Source organism: Lepisosteus platostomus, chromosome 6, assembly GCF_059453375.1.
Source record: "Lepisosteus platostomus isolate fLepPlt1 chromosome 6, fLepPlt1.hap1, whole genome shotgun sequence".
NCBI classification, from domain to species: Eukaryota; Metazoa; Chordata; class Actinopteri; order Semionotiformes; family Lepisosteidae; genus Lepisosteus; species Lepisosteus platostomus.
The window spans coordinates 62,919,061-62,940,387 of NC_142616.1; the positions used below are offsets into that span (position 1 = coordinate 62,919,061).

The 21,327-nt window shown below is 37.6% G+C and overlaps 2 protein-coding genes across 3 annotated transcripts in view; one reads left to right on the plus strand and one right to left on the minus strand.

The window, feature by feature from the left end:
- The window catches only part of cenpp (centromere protein P), a 106,639-nt gene extending 102,378 nt beyond the window's left edge, over positions 1–4,261 (minus strand). The window contains exons 1-5 of one of the 2 annotated variants that reach the window (XM_088636802.1): positions 4,042–4,261; positions 3,119–3,274; positions 2,554–2,717; positions 2,143–2,231; positions 941–1,026 (exon numbers count right to left, since the gene is read on the minus strand). In XM_088636802.1, the coding sequence (XP_088492928.1) occupies positions 941–1,026; positions 2,143–2,231; positions 2,554–2,717; positions 3,119–3,255 (476 nt within the window). In that variant the 5' untranslated portion in view covers positions 3,256–3,274; positions 4,042–4,261. Of the gene's footprint in view, positions 1–940; positions 1,027–2,142; positions 2,232–2,553; positions 2,718–3,118; positions 3,275–3,892; positions 3,990–4,041 lie in introns of those variants that run through there. The other variant, XM_088636803.1, reaches the window with a different exon arrangement.
- Positions 4,262–4,493: 232 nt separating this feature from the next.
- Positions 4,494–16,788, plus strand: nol8 (nucleolar protein 8). Its single transcript, XM_088636805.1, has 17 exons — positions 4,494–4,638; positions 5,020–5,210; positions 5,953–6,015; positions 6,381–6,459; positions 6,688–6,838; positions 9,140–9,208; positions 9,649–11,619; positions 12,183–12,371; positions 12,627–12,749; positions 13,032–13,122; positions 13,350–13,482; positions 13,839–13,922; positions 14,110–14,408; positions 15,092–15,224; positions 15,334–15,398; positions 15,550–15,632; positions 16,499–16,788. The coding sequence occupies exons 2-17, from the start codon at positions 5,072–5,074 to the stop codon at positions 16,586–16,588; spliced, it is 3,762 nt and encodes a 1,253-aa protein (XP_088492931.1). The 5' UTR covers positions 4,494–4,638; positions 5,020–5,071; the 3' UTR covers positions 16,589–16,788.
- The last annotated feature ends 4,539 nt before the right edge of the window (positions 16,789–21,327 follow it).

Genomic DNA, 21,327 nt, shown 5'->3' on the forward strand with positions numbered 1-21,327 from the left:
ACATGTTAAATAATTTCTATAGTAAAAAGAACATTTAAACATTGACCAGCTTCACCAATAACCATAACTCTGAAATGTGACTCTGTTGCTCCTTATTAGCATTTGAGTTAAGACTTGCCTTTGTATGCAATAAAAGCAACACGAAAACTACAAAATACTACAGGGCTAAAAGTATATTTATTTAGGTCAGAGGACAACTTTTTTCCACAATTCCACCATTTTCCAGTGTGAAAAAGAACAGCATTAAGGAATGCAAATCTAAACTTTTAAACTCACTTTACCAAAAGTACAGTATTTTTGAAAAGATGAGACATGAACATTTTCTACAATAATAAAGTAGTCAATTTTCTTTCACTTCTATATGATTATAATGAGTAAATACTTCAGTGACAGAATTTTGAAAATACAGTGTTTAATTCTTTAAAAAAACTTTCAGTTTCAAATCTACGAATGAAAAAATAAATATAATAATACAATTTTCAACCTTATTTTTTACGTTTATCTCCATTCTTTCAGTTACAAAAAAAATGTAAAAAAACACTAAGGGCTCGCAAAAATAGTTACTTTCTCTTTACAAATGCCGTAATCTTTAAATGCCAAATCTTTATTAAAAAAGCCCAAATCTAACCCAAATCTCAAACCAGACATTTCAAGGTCTTACACGCAATGCTTCCAAATTCCAGAAAGTATGGCTCATAAGCTTATTCTTGCTCGTTTCTAGAAATGAGTTAAAAGAATACATGCATATATGCAATACGGCCAAGAAAAACATAACAATTTGCAGCCACAATGCACAATTTCAGATTTCCAGGCCTCCTAAAACTGGAGAATCAGTATTCTGTTTTGTATTTAGGAAACCAAGATCCCATTTCTACTCTAACATTTGTCTTTCTAATGATCTTTTTAGTAAGCAAGGTTTAGTTTGATTTTTTTAACTCACCTGGAAATAAATGCACTCATATCATTAAACTCACTGCCATCCACGACAATGCTGAGACCAGTAACGATTCTACTGCTAGTGGCATCCTGTTAAATGTAAAATGAACAGCGTGTTAATTAAACATCTATTTTTGAATGATCTATTATAATGACAATATTGACCTGAGACTCACATGTGAGTTTATTTTATTGCACAAAACAATGTATTGAATATGATAGCACATTGTGTATTTTAACAAAAGACTAATGGGTAACAGTTTCATTAGAGAATTATCGAAACTATAGAAAATGGCAGTCAGAAAAAACATCTGATGTTTAGACATACTAAAAACATGAATTAAACAATCTCTTCTTCTTAAAAAAACAGTGCTGAAACCTTGCACTGGAAGTTATTTTGTGTCATGGAAAAGGGAGAAAAAATGTTTGACATTAGATTAATATATTGCTCCCTTCTGCATGAAACACTAGATGTTTTCTATTACAAACATACGTACAGGTTTGAAGAGCCAATAGGCATTGTCTAGTAGTCTATATCAAAATTGGTTGGATATTTGCTGCCACCTGGAGTTTAGTCATCAAAAGTGCATTTGCAAGGCATTAAAATTAAAGAAAGTAATGTCTCATTACTGTGAGTTTCATTTGACATCAGAGACGTAAATGCTCAGCTTTCTACAAATGTCAGGCATTTTGTTTCCTGTAAAAACTGCATGAATCATTGGAAAAAGATAAAATCCTAACATTTTGTTTCAGAACATATCAGAAACATTCTGCATCACGTTTATCATTTTGCAAAAAAAAGCAGGCACAGAAATGATTTTTCTTGTGAGTTCTAAACTGGAATGTGTTTCATCTAGTACACAAGGCCTGTTTAATTAGTTAGACAATGCCACATGAGAACAGGACACTAATTGCTCTCAATTGTTCAACACTACTGAAGAGAGCTGTGGTTAACTGCTCAACTGCTCCAGGGGTGCCGTACAATGGCTGACCCTGCGCTCTGACCCCAAGCTTCTCTCCCTGTCTGTGTGTCTCATGGAGAGCAAGCTGGGGTATGCGAAAAGACAATTCCTAATGCAAGAAATTGTAAAGGGTTAATAAAGTGATGTTGTTGTTGTTGTTGTAATTATTATTATTATTATTATTATTATTATTATTATTAACATTAAGAGGTATTATAAAGAGGATCAAGGAGGATTTTCTTACCTGAACATCTGTCAGCACAAATTCAACTTGAAAAGCCAAGACACTGCAATGACCTGAAATTCTGTACTGCTGTATAACTTTCTTCTCACCTATGGAGTAACAAAAACAAAAGCATAGGAACTCCATCATAATTTACTGTAAGTAAACACAGTGTGAATGTACAGTATATGCAACATATGTGTCAGATATAAATCTGATTTAAATAAATACCAATAATATTACTGATAGTGATAAACTTATTTTCCTCAACTGTTTTTCAAAGCAGATATTCAGATTTCTTAGCCCTGGACTGGTCTAAAAATACTAATCATACAATCTAATAATACAGTATCTATATTTCTCCATAAGTCCAATTATGTTAAGTATGTTTTTGGAGTTTTTGTTTCTCTAATTATATAGCGATCTGCTCACTTTTTTCCAGTGTCTTCATTGCACACTCAGTCAGCACAAGACGGTTTATTCTGGACTGGCGCATAAGGTCCTCTTCCAGACCCTCAAGCTCATCCTTCAGATTTGCAATTGCCTCAGGTTTCTTTTCCCCTTGTCTCTCGTCTCTGTTATCTTTCATGGACCCTCTGGAATCAGCACAGTAAATATGTTATTCAGGACTACTGTATGTTGTAATTTACAAATGTGACCAACCATTGAGATCCAAATAACTTCATAAATAAACGCCAAAACTCCAATAGAAGAACACATGCAAGAGAGGAAATTCATTAAATAAGAAAAGAGGAATGCAATTGTGATAAAAATCCAAATACTATACTTTGTACTGCAGGATTTGATCATATTCGCACGGTAAAAATGATTAATAATTTCAGTTTTAAAAATATTTTCCTAACTAGCTACATCATTGTAGAAAAGCAATTCCAAAGACTTTAATAAAATCACTGTTTTATGGAAAGGCGCCACAGGAACTGAATCCACTGAGAGTACACAGTATTGTAGTAAGACGTGATTTAGTTCAGGAACCTACAAAGCTTTTGTAATGTTTCCTCTGAGGCGTAACGCAAATTCTCTTTCGTTGCTTTCCTGTTGCTCCTGTAACATAGCAATTTCTTCTTCTAGACATTTGATTTCAGCTTCGTAGTTTTGCTCAGGATCATTTTCCATTGTTGTCCTTCAGAGTGCCCTGTAAAAGTGCAATAATCCCACATTACAGAAGTACAGATGGTTGAGGAAGTCAACATCAAGCATTTTGCTGCAGCCGATACCTAGGAAAGAACAACTGGCGATTTTCTACAGATCTGAATGGAAGAAATGTAGTCTTTCCAGTTTTATTCATCAATAGACACACACTACTTTTTTATTTCTTTCTTAAGCAGTTTTATGTGCATCACGTTTACTGCGCTACAAAACAGTGATTACCTTTAAAGTGGGTAACAAATCACGTTGATACACTTTATATTGTCCACAAAACATTCAGATTATACTAATATTCAGAGCAAACACTGTGCTTTTTTTTAAATCACTGGCTAAAAAGACCGCTGCTGCGAATCGTAATAAAAAAATGACCACATTACAAGGATACGTTGAACGTACAACTTGAACACGATAACTGAAATGATGCGTTACGTTTTCACGAAAATGAAAAAATGCAGGAGACAGACAAGCGGATGGGAGTTAAGTTTCTTTTCCAAGTACTGCAATGACATTACCAGCAGCTAGAGCAAATCTACAGGACGTACTATGTATCTGTTCCCCGTGCTATTTTGTTTTTCTGTTTTGTATGCCACTGGTTGCACCGCACCTGGGTTGCATTGCAATTGACGTGGCCATCAAATGCGACGTTTCCGTGCAGTTTATTTCCACTCTATTTCTAAGATAAAAAAGGGGGGAAAAAACTACCTTAGCACACGATAAGGGTAAAACCTAGCACGAAATAATATAGACACATACCAGACAAACACCGGAGCTTCTCTCTTCTTTTCAAAACAATTGACAGCTCGCGCCAGAAGTAGATTCTACCACTTTCGACTCACCAACAAATTCAGGGGGGGTGCTACCAAATCAATTCATCTTTTTCTGAACATAGAGGACCCCGTGTTTTTTAAAAAAAAGAGGCGTACGATATTTTGTTACAGTTTGATTCGTTATATATTGTTAATTGACATTAAAAGATCAAACGCAGCACCGAACGATAACTAAACCTGAGCTCAGCTCTCCCGTTTAGTGGAACATCGTGAGCCTTGCCTGCTCGAAGTTTATATCATTATTATGAAGTATTTTTACGACATAATTATTTACTTTTATGCTACACCCGGAATTGAACATTAGAAAATTATAATTTTCATAATAACAATAATAATATCTCAGGGAATTATCCAGTAATTTTTGCCTATAAACCTAATTATTACAACAGCGGAACTCTATATTCTCTTCTCTAAACTGAGAGGGAAGGATTTTTCGTGAACACAATGTGGATCCTTAGTGGACATGTGTGACCAGTTTCATTGACAAAAATGAGTAAAATTTGCTGTACGGTATTTTTGAGAGGTATCTCTTTTAATTTTTAATTTGCGATCTTACTGGTTGGTTGGTTTAAAAATTATTTTCATTGTTAGCCTAACTGTCAAGTTTAGGAATCAAATGAATTTTAACACTTTAACACGATTGCTTGTTGGCAAGCATTTACAAATTACTGTAACGGATTTTGCAGTGTAAAATAAACTTGTTCAATCAATTTATTTAGAATTTTTGAGTTAATTTTCATATACAGGAATGAAAGTTTGTCATTTAAATTTAAGGAATACAAAACCGTGTACATGAACTTTCTGAAGTTACGTTTTTATTTAGAACAGTTATATGAAGCTTATTTCAGTTGTTTCAGTGCTAGTTGTTAATGCAGCAAGCTGAAGTATGCTTTCTTTTTTACAGAATCGTCGAAGCAGACCATTCATTTTTAAAACGAGGCTAGTAAAATTCAACAATGGATCAAGGCAAAGTTATGAGGCGTTTGTATGTGGGTGGCTTAAACCATACTATTTCTCAATCGGAGTTGAAGCAAAGGTTCGGAAAGTTTGGTGATGTGTTGGATGTGGATATTGTAACAAGGAAAGATGAAGAAGGTAAAAGCACCTTACACATTAGCTTTTAAGGAATGTCTTCAGTATATAATTTTTACTTCCACTGTTTACGTGTTTCTCGGGAAGTGCTGTCACATGGAATTCTTATGCTTAGGTGACCAACTGAGTAGCAAAACTCTTTCTTTTTGCTCTATATGTAAACTGGCTTTACATCTAGGTTGTCATTCACTTTGTGATAATTTCCAAATTAATATTGATACAATTAAAACGGCTCTTATGTAAAATGATAGACGCAGACATGTTCCGTTACCCTTTACTCGCCTTTAATAAACTAAAGAATTCCTTTTTAATGATAAAAACTTCCTCAAGTAAATTAAACACATTTGATACATATTTGCTGGCATTAAAACAGTTTGCATACTCACAAATTCATCATTCCAGTCAAAAAAGGATCTGCGCCTGTGGCTGGAAGGTTGCCGGTTCAAATCCCACAGCCGGCAGAGGAATCCTACTCTGTTTGGCCCCTGAGCAAGGCCCTTAACCCCAACTGTACCAGGTGTGGTGTAATGGCTGATCCTGCGCTCTGACCCCAAGCTTCTCTCCCTGTCTGTGTGTCTCATGGAGAGCAAGCTGGGGTATGCGAAAAGACAAATTCCTGATACAATAAATTGTATATGGCCAATAAAGTGATCTTATCTTAAGGAATTTGAGAAACTAAAGAAAAATGGTTAGTTTAAGATTGTAAATTTCCTTTCTAAACTTTCTTATGCCTTTCATTTTTAAGGAACACCTGTAAAGACCTTTGGATATCTCAACATTACAATTTCAGAAAAAGAACTCAGCAAATGTAAGTATTTTCCCTAAACCTGTGGTAGGGTTATGCTGTAAATATTCAAAAGTTCAGAACTTCCAAAGCATAGATTGGTATTTACCATAGGCATGTGAAGACAAATTAATTGCACATATAAACAGCACGTTGCCAGTGAGAGATAATTTAAAAAAAAACTGAAAACAAAATCATTTGCTCAGGGAGCTCTGTCTAGATCATGCTGTGTTATGCTATATAAGCCGATGAATACAACAGATTGAGTACTACAGAGATCTGCCTTTACACATTAATATCCATGTGGATTCCAGTATACTCATTCCTAATATGCTAATAACTTGACAGCTGTGGTATTTATTAATTATTTTTCTTTTTTTTTCCTGTAGGTATGTCCTTATTGAACAAAACAAAATGGAAAGGTGGAACTCTACAAATTGAATTGGCCAAAGAAAGCTTCTTACACAAGTAAGCCTTGTGAAAACTGTTTTAAGACAGTCTTAAGAAAAAGGCAAATGAAGCCATATTTCACATTTGGGTTATTGTATTATTTTGCTTAGATTATACCCATTTTAAGGTGTTAATGGCTGATATGCAAAAGTGATTAAATGGGATATTTTGTATTTTGGGGCATTTTTCTCCATTTTTGAAGCAGTTCTGGATTTAACTGTAATTATTCCTGGGATGTTGTCACAGATTGGCTCAAGAAAGGCAGCAGGCAGCCCAAAAGAAGCAAACTCCAAAGACTGAACGCAGACCTCCTTTTCTCGACTCTCTGAAGAAAGTTGGAGTGGACAATTTTCACATGAAAGCGGCTGTACCAGGGACAGAGGTTCCAGGCCACAAGGTATTTGCCTTTTAAAATACAAACTCTATTGACAACTACTGTTAATGGCAAAGGAAGAAAGGACTAGGGTAAAGTTAATCTTGACCGTAGAGTTCAAGAGCGATATTATAAAAAGCGCTAAAAACATATCACTGTCATCATGTCATCATAACACTGGTTGCCTAAGAAGAAATCCAGTCATTACCTATTGGCGAAGTGCCCACATCTCTGCTCTTCTATTACATCTTGTTACGTCACTAAGCCCTAACCTTCTCCATCAAAGATAGGTTGATATGGCAGCTCACCATTTATTTGCCAAACCAGCACACCTTTAAGTCCAGTAATAGATCCACCCTCTAGGGAAGTGACTGACATTCTTTTCCGGGAACAAGGCACATGGTAATAGCCCAGCATTCCCATTCAGGGAAAATAGGATCCACATGAGCTGCGCTGTATCCACAGCATCTTGCCCGCATGACCAGAAAAGGGTGGAGGTTGTAGTGTTCGTAAAATACTTCGGCAGTGGCCATGATCCATCTACCCAGTTAGTGATTAATGAGTCCTGTGCCTACGGTAGGTTCTATCCCTTGAAGTACACACATCTCGAAGGGCTGTTTGTGTGGCCTGACTGTGCACAGTAGATGGAGACACTACTGGATCTCAGACTTTAGAGACAGAAGGGAGAGATGAGACTCCAGATTCAATCCAGAAATCTCTCCACTCCCTCTGTCCAGAAAAGCTCGAGGAGCTGCCGAACTCAACCCGTCAATCATAATCCAGCCCAAGGCACCAGAGGCTGAGTGGGTGCCAGGGTGCAAGCGTCTTCCATACTTTGCTGCAAAGTGAAAGGCATGGAGGCAGCTAAAGTTACCTGCCCTCCAGACAGCGACCCCCTCACTCACGAGGAAGTCCTCTCGTTGAAACCACTAAGCCAACGTTACGGGAGATTGAGGAGTCTCGCTCACAGTAGAAGGTGGAGGTACATTTAACATGAACCGAGGGTAGCTTGTGAAAGTCTCGCCAACGTCCAAAACGAGCTTCCGAAATATTTCTGGTGTTCTGAAACATATCAGGTCGAAGGAACAAAGTATATAACCTGTTGAACCGATGAGTTACTTGTAGTTTCCTGAGACTGAGAAGGAGGAAGAGAGACCTGACATCCCAAAGAAGGGGTGAAAAATGTGTCTTGACAAGGTTGTTTATCTCTGAAGAAGGCTTGTGAAGTCTAAAGTCATGCAATATGGGCAGTAATGAGGCAGAAAATTAGTAATACTGAATAAGTATAACTTACACTTATATAGCGCTTTTCAAGGACACTTCACTCAAAGCGCTTTACAGGTAATGGGAACCCCCCTCCACCACTGCTAATGTGCAGCCCCACATGGATCACCACACATCAGCTTTCAGAGGGAAGGAGAGCAGAGTGATGAAGGCAATTCATAGATGGTGCCTTTTTACAGTATAGTGTCCCCGTCACTCTACTGGGGCATTAGGACCCACACAGACCGCAGGGTGAGCTCCCCCTACTGGCTCCACTAATACCTCTTCCAGCAGCAACCTTAGTTTTTCCTAGGAGGTCTCCCATCCAGGTACTGACCAGACTCGCACCTGCTGAGCTTCAGTGATACAGCGGCTGCTGATGTTTTTCTGTGTCAACCCAGCCTTGTAGGAGAGGAGTATGGCTGTGTGGTATGGCAGGGTCAAACTTAATGTCCTTGATACACATACTCAGAGGAGGAGTGGTGATGAGTGCACCTCACAAAGAAGTAATGACTGCTATTCATCTGAAAAGGAGCTGCTGTTTTACCGTTTTAGTGTTCTACTGTTTTAAGTCCACATGTAAGAATAGCCACTAGGGGATGCTGTTGCGGGGTTTGTCCTGTTCTAATAAATTAAACATTTTGTAAGTTAATAAATTGTTTTTTAAATTCATTTTTATGGGAGTTGTTAAACATCTCTATAAAAATAAGACTGTGCTTTAATATTGGGTGCATCAGAAAAACATTACAAAAAATAATTGAGTATGTTGTTGCCCAATTTACTTAACAAGTCAAATATGACGGTAAAACAGTCATATAAAATTATTTGAATTTCAATTTTCACCTTTTTTAGTATCATATTTGTGATGTTAATGATCATGCATTCATACTTAGCTCTTTTGAGCTGTACCAATGTACCACATTTTTTTATTGCACTCAACTGCACAAACAGTATGTGGCTGTTGTTGAGTGAACATATAACATATAGGCATAGTACAGTACATTTAGCAAATTTCTGTACAAAAAAATACTAAATACTTCCATCTTTGTTTTTTTTTCTTAGGACTGGGTTGTGAGCAAATTTGGCCGAGTCCTTCCTGTCCTTAATATGAAGAATCAAGGCAAAAACAAAATATCCTTTGTCTGTACTGTGTTCGTTCAGGTCCGAAACTAAAATGGAGGAAACAAAAACATGGGCGTGCTTTCAGTTGGATCAGGAGTTCACATAATGTGAAGAAATATTTGCAAACAGAATTTAAAGACTAGTGCAATATTGTATTTGATTGATCCAACTGGAAAGGCAAATCTTAAGCAGCCAAAACACTGAAATTTAAAAATGTGCCAAATCTTTGGTTTTAAAATAAAAATTTGTTCTTGAATTTCAACTAGTTGTTTTATTAAAAAGTGGATACTTTAAAATGTAAAAAAACATCTGAAAGAATATGAACATTTTCATCTCATTTTTAAGTCGCGTACTTATTATAAAATATAACATTTTATCAAATTTAGATGATGAAAATCTGCTCTCTGTTAAAAAATGCCTCATTTTATTGTACCTTAATTCAGTTCCACATAGTTAAATATGACCCTTCAAAGAACTGCCACAACATCAAGAAATTAGAGCAGGCAATTGATTTTGATAACTTCACCCCAGTCTCAAAACTGACTTGGGAATTGACAGGAGGAGATGATGACATCAGTAAGAAAAGAAGGGGGGAGTTTCCTCTTCCAAAGTCCCGTCCAAAGAAAATGATGAAGCCTGCTTCATTCAGTTCTGGCAAAGAGTTTGCTGACTCTGATTTGGAGGTTATCCGTAACTCTCAGGATCACAGGCTCTCAGGGAATGTAAATAACAAACAGGTGAAATCTCCTAAAGTAAACCAAGAGGCCAAACCTCCCTTAAAACCATGCTCGAAAGAAGAAAACTTCGTTGGTAAAAAGCATTCTGCAGCTTTGAAGGCCCAAAACAAATCCATGAACTTGTTTGACAGTGATGTGGATTCAGAGGATGAAATAAGGAAGTTGGTTGTGCAAGAGGATATTCGAAACGCAAGTCTGGTTGAAGAAGATGTGGATAACTTAGAGGTAGTTGAAGGTGACTTTGTTTTAAAACCTAACTTTCGTCAGTTACAGCATCCGGTGAAGGATGGAAACAAAGCAAAGGCTGTAAACACTTCTGGGCGATGTGACAGCGAAAATGAGTATGATTCAGCAGACACTGATGAAATTCTTACCTCCTGCAAAACTGCTGCAAAGAGCCAAAAACATTTGGAGACATCCAGTATCAAAACTGGGGTTCCAGATAGCTTATCGGTAACTGCCCAGAAGCATCCCCCATCCTCAAAAATCCCATCATCAAAAAGAACTAAAACAACCCAGTCTGACAATACAGTAACGTTTGATTTTCCTCCCAGTTCAACTGAATCTATCTCCAGTGACGAAGGATCAGACCAGAGCTGTGATTCTGAATACGAGTCCATGATGGCTAACTGTTGCCGATTGGAGCTGTCTTTGGCAGACCTGGAGAAGATTGCAAATGAGTCTTCAAGAGATGTGGAAGAAGAAATCGAGGATTGTCAGGAATCGGATGTTGAAGCGAAGGCTACAGGTGGATCAGATCTTCATATTAATTCTAAGAAAAAGACTCCAATAAAATCGTCAGCAAGGAGGGGCATCACCCCTGAAGATATTTTAGCATCTCTTTTGAATGAAAGCAGCAGTGAAGATGAATATGATGATGATAAGAAGAAGAAGATGAAAAAGCAGAAATCTCCATTGAATCTGCCTGCTTTTAAAGGTACAAAGACTCTAGAAGAAGCAGGCATGGAATCTGGTGTCTGTCAAAAAAGAAAACAAGAAGAAGGCCATTTGGTAGCTGAGTCTTTAAAAAAGAAGAAAATTACCGAAACCCAGAAGGATAAATGGAAGGCTGCTACTTTAGAGGTGAAGACGACCAATTCCAAACCCCCGCCATTTAAGGGAGTCCAACATTTTCTACCCAAGAGTGAAAAAACAGACTCCACCGCTCTTGCTCAAAACATGGAAGAACGTGAAACTGAGGAATCGGACTTCGATTCCAGTGACTCCGATGGGGAAGACACCATAACAAAACCAAATGCTTCTGCAAAGAAATTAAAGGGGGCCGAGTCCCCAGTTAGCAGCAAGGCTCAGCCAACTCCTTCTCGAGCCTGGGAGGGCAGTAGCAGCTCCTCAAGCTCCAGCACTAGTGCCCCTGGGGAAGAGAGCAGCGCAGAAGAAAACGACATGGGCAAGGAAAAAGCAAGACATTCACAAAATACGACTACAGAGCCGACGCGGCGGTCACATGAGAATTTAGCTTCATTAACCGATCCAATCCGAAGTACTGAGAAGGTAGACACTGTGGGGTCTATAAAGGTAGACTCTAAAGCTTCTCGGTTCTCCAGTTCAGAGAATGCTCTGAAACAACAGCAGGACAACGAGAAGCGTCTGGCAGCTCTGCAGCAAAGGCAGAAAGAGGCAGAGCAACAGAAGAGGCTCATTCAAGGAGCTTTGTCTAAACTGGTAGGTACTTTTAATTTCTTGCAAGAATGCATTGGGTGGTATTTGAATTTAAGTTTTTTAGCAATAGTCTATGATGTTGTAGTGTGGTTAACAATAAAATGTAGGGCAGTATCGCTCCGTTTTGCATTTCAGCAATTTGTGCTGGTATTTTTAAGCCACTGGTAAATTGAGCTCACTGGCACAGGTTTTGATGCAAAACCTTTGCCTCAAAGCTGATTCTTGAAGCTTTTGAACATCCAGAAGTCAATGGGAGTCAGGTCAGGACAATATTGTAGGTGATCCAAACACAGGGTTTCTGTGTGTTCTTCTATGAAAAACTGTGATTTGACCTCTTCTTGAGTGGAGTTCACTTTTCCATAGCAATCTAAAAATTACAAAGTTCAGCAGCTTCCACAGAAGAATTTCAACCAGTAACTGAAGGATTGGGGACAAACTAAGCCTGTACCCGGCCAGCAGTACTTGAATTAGCAGCTAGAGGTCCCCAGTACTAACTTTTGGGACACACCTCATTCAAGCAGAACCTCAAAAGTTTTAACTTTTCCTATACTTTCTTCTTTTCAAAGGACACTTCTGAAACTAGCAAAGGCAAGCACATTGTGTTCGAGTCAGAGGAAGAGAGTGATGAGGAAGCCAAAGAGACCACGTTGAGAAAGAGCCTTTTTGCGGAAAGAGAGGATTCACATGGAGGGAATTCCAGCGAAGAAGAAGATCCGGGGATTAAGACGAATTCTGACCCCACTGCAAAAGTCAAAGTACAGTACATAATTTGTGTAGGCTTCTATTACTCTTACGACTCCAAAAATTGCCAGCTCCTAATAACGAGAACATTCAGTATGTTCCCTACCTGATGGTGGGGTTTCAAACAGTAGAAGCAAAAACTGTGATAAAGTTTTAATCAGGACTAAAATCGGGGTGAAGAAGCGCTAATAGCACTCACAAAATTATCCCCTTGTTTAGAACAAACACTTTATTTGACTGTTTTAAGGTAACACATTTTTTATTTACAGGAATTTAAAAAACAAGTAGCAGGCAAGCTGTTTGAGAACAGTGAGGATGAGGCCAGCAGCGAAGATGACAATGATGACCGATTTCAGATCAAGCCTCAGTTTGAAGGCAAAGCTGGACAAAAGGTATTGCACAGTTCCCAGCCTTGGTGGCATTACATATTCATGTTGAACATAAGCACTTAGTTGACGATTTTGGAAGAATGTGAGCAGAGTAGTATGTATTCAAGATACTGTAACCTTACTATATGTGTGTCAGTGGTTCTTCAGGTTTTCCACACATGTAGTGTTGAAAAATGCTGATTGTCTTATGTGGAAATACAGTACAATATAGATCTTGAAGCTATTCAGTGTTTTCATCCTTTTTTGCGTTTGGTAAGCTGACATTCTGACTGTTTTATCCTGCAGCTCATGGCATTGCAGTCAAGATTCGGCACAGACGAGAGATTCCGTATGGACACGAGATTTCTTGAAAGCGATGAACAATCAGATGATTCAGGTCAGGAATTAATATTATTGCCGCAAAATATTTCTTAAGTTTGTGTTTAGTAGGATTTATTGGTAGTAGTTACAGACTAAAATGTACCGGGTTTTATTCCACAGGTATGTAATAACCTTTGTATTAGTGTGTTTGTATGTATTGCAAGTTAGGTTTTCTAATTAAAATTCTTCTGCATTTCTAATACACTTAAGTATGTGTTTCTGTGTGTATCTTCTTCTCATAAGAGGCGAAGAGTGGTGAGGAAGATGAGCTTGAGGAGGAAAAGAGAAAGAATATGGAAATCCTGCAGAATCTTCTGAACATCAACATCCACACTCCTGAAACCGTCAAAGAAACTGCAAAAAAGAAAACCTTCAGGCAAGTATTTCAATCAACAAAAATTCTGAAACTGAGCATCTTAGATTCTCATACACAAATCAAAAGTAAATTTTGGTGTTAACTTGTCCGTATTTCTATGCAGTTACATATGAAGCGATGTATAATTTCTTTATGTTTAATATGACATGCTTTTATGACATGATCTTTAGAAATTGCGTTTTGTGTTCCAGACTATTTATTCAGACCTCATTTTGTCATGAAACGAAGGTAGCGCTGATTGTTGCTCTCGGCACAGGCCTGCTCACAATTGCTTTAGCTACTGGCAGAGGTGTGTCGTACGTTTTGTTCTTAGTCTGCATCGCTTTTTGACGACCATTTTTCCCTTCTGCGTCCAGAGATGTTAACGCGCTGCACTACGATCCCACAAAAGAGGAGCACGCTGCTTTGGAAACAAAGGCGGAGAATCCCCAGAAAGAAAGGTACGGACAGGGGTTTCGGAATAGAGCTTTCAGTCAGTTACAGTCATTGGCTTTGCCTGATGACAGCACCTGTAGACTGGGAGTCGGAAGTACAGTATAATATGAAATGTAGGGGTGCTCTGAACTTGCACTTTTGCTTATTAGAAGTTTAATCATTGTTTCACGTTGTCTTCCTGACTTGCTGCAGCAAGGCCGCGAGGCGGAAGAAACGGGAAGAGGCGGAGAAGCTCCCCGAAGTATCCAAGGAGATTTATTACAAAGTGGCCGTGGATTTGAAGGAAGTGTTCGGCCCCCAGAAAGAAAAAGGAGAAGAAAAGCGAGACGTTGCGTGGGATAAAGAGGAGGATGAAACTACCGCTGTGGACAACTCGTCAGGCCACATCTTTAATTTCCCATCCAGCACTGGTGCAGGGAAGGAAGAGTCTACAGGGTTCACATTTTCATTTTTTGGAGATGACGCAGCGAATGAACCCAGCGTGAAGGAAGGTAAGATGCATAGTGCACAGTTAACTCGTGAAACAGCTTGTCATCATCTGTAAATCTGAGTAAGATTTGGGATTTGCGCTCTTTCTTGGTGAATAATATGGCTGTTGTTGTAGCATTGCAGTTTCAGTTATGGGGTCTTCTGGTCTTTATGCTGACAGAGGTTTTAATTAATTTGGAAACAAGTACAGTTTAGTTCAGTGCTGAAAAGTAAATATTTTAGCTATGGAGTCGTCTTCCACCCAGTCCCATTTTGCTTTTTACTTTTCACCTTGGGAATAACATTTACTTGTTTGCACCTTACACAATGTTGTCATTAGAGCCTACAGCCTTTAATTGAAGATGAAAGAGCCAAGAATTGAGATTCAACAGATCAAAGGATAGAGACCTTAGCATTCCTGTTCCCAAACCTTACATTTTCATAGCAACAGGATTAAGGTGTGTTGAGATAAAAATTCTGAAATAAGATAATTTAATTTTGATATTGCCTGAAGTGGTACCACTTCACAGTTGAAATTAATACATTTTGTTCGCCCCTTGACATGAGAAGGATTAGCAGAGATTGCTTGTAGGCTACTTTTTTCCATTGCAGTAAACAGTGAAAGTAAAAATGAGTAGCAAATGCGCTGAGGCACTAAAGTGAATCAAACTATAGGTCTTTTAAGGTCATCTCCAATCTTTTACAGGCGACTATAAAATTGAGCTGTTGAAGCCTGCAAAGGTCCCCTGGCAAGAGGACCCACGATTCCAGGAGAGCAGCTCTGAGGAAGAAGACGAAGGAGAAACAGGAGAGAAGCCCGTTCCTGATGTCACAAAAGAGTATGACTTCATTCCTCGTCCTTTTTCTCTAAATTTTATTCACTTAACCTCCGCTTCTTTGCTGAATGGAAAAATAACTTGAAGGCGAAATGTATTTGTTGCTTTTCAGGGAGCCCTTTCCAGGAAAGAAGACCAATCTTTTCTTTTTCTTCAAAGATGATGAGAGATTGAAAGGTATGTGCAGCTATGTAGTTTCCTCTGCCGTATCCTTGAAACCATTAGACTCAATCTCTATTTAGTAACAGTTGGTCAAACAGCGGTCATCTGTTTAAACAATCCTGTATCTGTACATGAACAGTTTTTTTTACTTTTTTTCCCTGTTTAGAGGGTCCTAAAATGTTCTGCAGGTCTGTAAAGCTCGAGCAGGGAAGGGAGCAGTGGGAAGCAGACCGTGGCGCATTAATTGAGGTAAACGATCTCAACTCGCAGGCTTCCTCAGTCCTGTACCTAGGAGCTGACAAATGAAACTGAACTCGAAAGCTCAAATTCCCTGATTCTCTTCAAGCATTAACTCAACCTAAAACAAAAGTCAAAAAGACATTAGTCCCAGCTTGAAATTCTCAGCAGGAAGTTACTTGGTTGAAGAATTTCTGTTAAACAACCTGCAATCAGGATAGTCTTTTCTTTGTGTTGAAGAGAAAATGGCACTGCATGTACCATCAACCCGAAGGTTTGCAGAAGGTACATCTGAACCTGCTCTCTCATCTCTGAACTGTTACCTGTAGAATAATTATTATATACAGTATTCATCACAATATTGAAATGCAGGATTATTTTACTAAAAAGGATGTGGATCATAGTCAGCACAGTATTTTTCACTTACTAGTCCTCTAAGGTTTTATTTTATTCTTGTATCATATGATCTGTTTTTCCTGGGAATTTCTTTTTTCTTAGATTGGGGGTGATGTGATTTATGGCATCTAAAAGTAATTAAAAGGCTGCAGAAAACTGCACCGGAAGCCATTTAAAAATTAAATTGAATCAGTATCTGCAGCTATTTGTCTTTATTATCATCTTTCCCCTCATGCACAAATGTATCAGAAGTGTAGTTCTGTCTTTTGTGTATCCATATAGAGTTTGGTAGAATTTTTTAATGGGGATTTTCAAAAGACGGTAAATAACTTGGATTTCGTACTCTTTATTCAGGTGACGTGATCACATAAAGGAAAAGGGCAAGCTCGTCATGCCATGCGTTCTTCAGTTGTTAGACATTGTTAATAGACCCGATTAGATCATGCTGTGTTAATATTGTTTGTGCATTTTTGTTTTTAAAGGAGTATAAGAAGAGACACAAAGATGCGAAGCGGATAGTCAAAGTCCAACAGGCAGCCCGAAGAAATCAAGGGGTCTTGTCTACTAAGTAACCCTCTCCTTGTTAGGCTTTGAATTTACTGAGTTACCAAGCTGTTTCTTGTGAAGTTCGTTGAAATAACAATTTACAGTTCTCAGTACTGTTAAAGTCAGATGGTGAAGTTTTTTTTTTTACAAACTGATTCCATGTATTTTGCATATTCCCCTCTGAATTTGTTAAAAATATTGTAAATAAATGTTCTTTGAAAGTTTACTTTTGATTTTCAATTTGTGCTTTTGTTTCCACCAGGCTTGTAATATAACTAAACAATTTCATCATGAAGGTTGAACCCAGAGCCTTATATCTGTACAAAAATCTGTAATATTCGGTGTTCTGCCCTTATATTTTGAAAATTTAAACTAAATAAACTAAACTATTTTAAAAATAGTTTAGATTTTTTGCCGCTAGAGTGCGCTGTTTTCAAAGTATACAGTACGGCTCTGTTTTGTCGATCTTCAAAAACATTTTGCCTTAAAAGGGGGAGAGTGGGAGTACCTGATTTCTAAGACCACATTCTAATTGTTGACTTCTTTTGATACGGTTTATCACAATCAACAGTGCATTGAAGGGAACTGGGTGTATCTTCACAGAGATGTTGACAAAAGTAGCCTTTCTGAAATGTTTCCTATTGTTGCTGTCCTAAGCCTTCTATAATTTTAAATAATTTATTTTCTTTACCCGTTTGTGTGAAATGCCGTGGTGCTTTTGTTTTGGCACATACGTTTTATGACGTGGCCAGACATCACACTTGACATTTTCTGACTTGAACAATTCTGCATGATAAAATCTTTACTGAAAAAATGATCTAAAGGAAAAGACCTATAAAACATGTTTTGCTTAATGTATAATGCTACCTCTAATTGCACATGTAGTCTCTATACATGTGTATGCACAGTGTATTGTGTGGCATGTGTATAGGAATGTGGAAATACAGGTCTGTATGTTTAATGCAGTAATTGTGGACTAGTTAATTAGTTGAATGTAGTGTACACAGCGTCGCTTGGTTAATAAGTCTCTTTATGCATGTAAAAATGCTTGTGCATATTTGTAGGACAACATTTTTAGATATTTTTTAACTATAATGTTTCATTTAAACTGTTCAATCCAGATGCATTATTCATTCTAGTGATAACTTGATTCAGCGAATGGAACCTGTTCAGAATTTGAAATTCCATGCACTGCCTTCCTTTAAACAAATGTAACATCATCCTTATGTGTTTGTAAATCTTTCCTAATCTAAATAGATACTTGAAGATACTTGAAATACAGCAGATGATGGGGCCTTTAGCAGGGACCAGTGAACTTTACTGGAGCCCTTGAATAATGTGTGAATTTAAACAATCTGCTTCGAGATTACATGCAGTTTGTTTAGCTGATGAGTCCTTTGTGATTACATGCTCTGTGTTATCTGTATCAGTGCTGACAACAACAGTCTAACAACAGATAGGTACTAATCCAGAAGGGGCTGAAGGACATATTTAACATTAACCTGAAAATGTTAACAAATGTTCTGAGATGTACATACTGTAAACCAGAGGATAGACTATATACTAACCAGCAGTGGCAACAACTCTGTTTGATCTTTAAATCAAGTAACATTCTGTATATACGAACAGCTGTGTATGATACCTCTTAGATGTACCATTCCTCGACTTAATATTTACATTTCTCGCCTCAGTATAAATACCTGTGCATTGCTTGACTGAAATATTTTTCTTCAAATGTGCTTTCTGTGTTGCTCTAAAATGTTGCACTTAACTTTCCCTAGGGCTGTGTGATAGTTTTCTTTTAAAAAATCAGTGCTGTATATGCATGTTGTTTTCTTTTTTTAGTGGAGAACCATAGAGCACATGAGATGTGTGACAAATTCGGCCCCAAACATCGACAGCACAATGTGAAAACAAAGGTAGAGAGAGCGTAAAGATTCATTTCAACACAATCTGTCCTGGATGTCTTCCTTTCATGGCGGTTGTTCTGAATAGCTGGACGCTGTGGTTTCCTATTTCATCCTCACTGACATCATTGCCATCTGACAGAGTGTCTAATGTCAGCAGCAGGGGAGAGACAGCTGCGCTCTGCAGAGGAGCAGTGTAATGCACATGCATGGTTGTCTGCCATCTTGCAGTGAGGATGTACAGCAAATCAATGTCAACACACAAGTCCAGGGTATTACAATACCCACAATAATACTTCAGTCATAAAAAAAAATACATTGACAGGTAAAGATCATTTGCAGTTTAATTGCTATTTACAATAAGGGGATTGTATTCCAAATTATTTTAAGGAGTGAAAGTGGATTAAAGGTATTTTTACGTTTTTAGAACAGTTTAATTAAGCACTTTCCATGTCAAAACAAAGCTCTTTACAGCAAAATGTATACATTAAAACACATTCACCTTAGAATCTAAAAAAAAAACAAACTAAAAAGACATACACTAAACAGAACATAACAATAGTTGTAAAAAGGATAGAGCCATTTGGATCATACAGCATTTTTAGTTAAAGCCAAACTAAGCAAGCGTAAATGAGATTTAAAAGTATATTTCTACTGACAGGACAGAAGAACATTCCACAGTCCAATCTCCCAGTGGTCCTCACTTCGTGTTGGTGACAGGCAAAAGAGAAGAATCTACAGAACACAGTGAGAAAGTGTATAAGGAGAAAGCGATTTGCTCATCTAATCATGAGCTACTCAAGGCCTTGAAAGAAAGTATCGATATTGCACATACAGTGCTTAGGATTCCACAAGAGACCAATGCAAGCAACCTTAAACAGGAATAATATGCTCAAAAGGATTTACTTAGAACATGGACAGCTCAGTGTGGAACATAAAGCAACTGGTAAAGAACATGCACCAGCAAGTAAGACAGCAGTAAAGCCAAATTTTCTTTTAAATAACATATGTTAGCACTTTGTTATTTTAGGTGCTTAAAGTAGTTTCGGTTTCTGTCTTTTAATACTTTAAAATTAGTACCGCATTTCTGTGATGTAAAAACATTTAGGTATTGAGGGGACAGAAGAGGAATCCAAAACACAAAGGTGTGAATGTGATATATATGTAGGCCTATATATTTTCAACAAGTCTTCCTTCCTGCGTCTGCGTTCTGGCTTACCCTGTGAAATGTAAAGTTTAAAGCTACTGTGTGCTGAGTTATTGACCTGAACCATGTACTTGCATAACTGGATTTCAATTTGTGCACTGCAATGGACTGGGGACATCCTTCATGACAGGCTCCAAAACAAAGCCATCAGAAATTAGCATACTAAATTAAATAACAGACAACATTAGCATGTTCATCATATGGGTAACAACAAACAAATCACAAGAAATACTAAAAATAATTAACACATCATTCAAAGTATTCCAGATGATTGTGTTTCATATATTAATATGGATTTGGCAAAGATTGCCTATTAATTTATTATAGAGGCAACTTTAACAACCCGTCATGTCTCAAAGTGCCTCTTAATCTGTTTTTTTAGTTAGAATCAGTTTTGCCAATCTTCCAGTTTTAAAACATTATCTTGCAAGCCAAAGTAACTTTTCGAAAGCAAAAATGACAACTCGATCAGACTGCCAATTTGAGATGAGTGATTGGAGATTGTTTTAGTTCGTTGTTTTACATTTTTCATTATCGTCATTACCCCCCACACACAGTTTACAGAATTCAGAATGAAAATAAAACACATTAGAACACATTCAAAAAGTAACAGTAAGATGGAGAGGAAAATAAACAGAATGCAAAAAGAAAAGGTCAGATTCCTATGTGGGTTTAAGTCAGTAGTCTAAAAGAAGGGAGCAGTGATCTGCACAGGCCTGAGAGAATCACATGTGGCTGTTGAATTCAGCTTGCAGTTAGTCCGTTTTCTACTTGGTTACCTGTTACTAAGGACAGGGCCTTAGTATACCATGTGATTCAAATGACTTCTGTTAGAAACAGGATACAGCAGAGAAGCCCTGGATTGTAACCAGAACAATTTCCCATCCCCCCTCCCACAGAACCACACATTAAGCTGTCTTATGCCTTCTTGCAGAGGACATAGCACCTCTAGCATACTTTTATCTGTCTGATTCAGCTCTCACAAGGGGAATTGCTTTCTGCCTGCCTCTCATAAACCGATCAAAACAGTATCTCCAGAGAGAAAAAGCCTGTGTTTACTGTCTAGACACAAAAGACGATTGCTACTGTAGCTCTAGTTCAGTAGCACTTGACTTGTATCCATATTGCAAAATGCAACAAGTATATATGTAATCTAATAATTAATCTAATCATGTAGGAATATTATAGAATTTGGTATCTGCAGTTGGGAAAGAAATATTTGGCCTTGAAGTGATCCACGATGAATGTGTTTCACTTCTGCTTTGCTGTTGATGTTTTGAGATCAGAAATGTAATTGTATTTCCTGGGTTGCTTCTAGAATGTTTGTTGATATGTCTTTGTCTTTCATGTTCAGTTGTTGCTTGGGTTAGTAAATTCCTTGCCGTGACGTTATGTGGCACAATAAGCGCTGGAATAGTTGTCTTTGCCCGTAATTCATAAGCAGTGAAAGATGTATTTGTCTTAGCAATGTCCCTATATCCAGACAATGATCATGATTACTAACAAAAACGACGCAACAACAAGCTGCAAAATTACCAAATAATGTCTTTGTGAAAACAGAATGTAACAAGAAACATACATGTAGCTGGAAAAAAAAGCTCCAATGTAAAGTTTGCACAAAATATACTGTATATGTAATTAATCATCAATC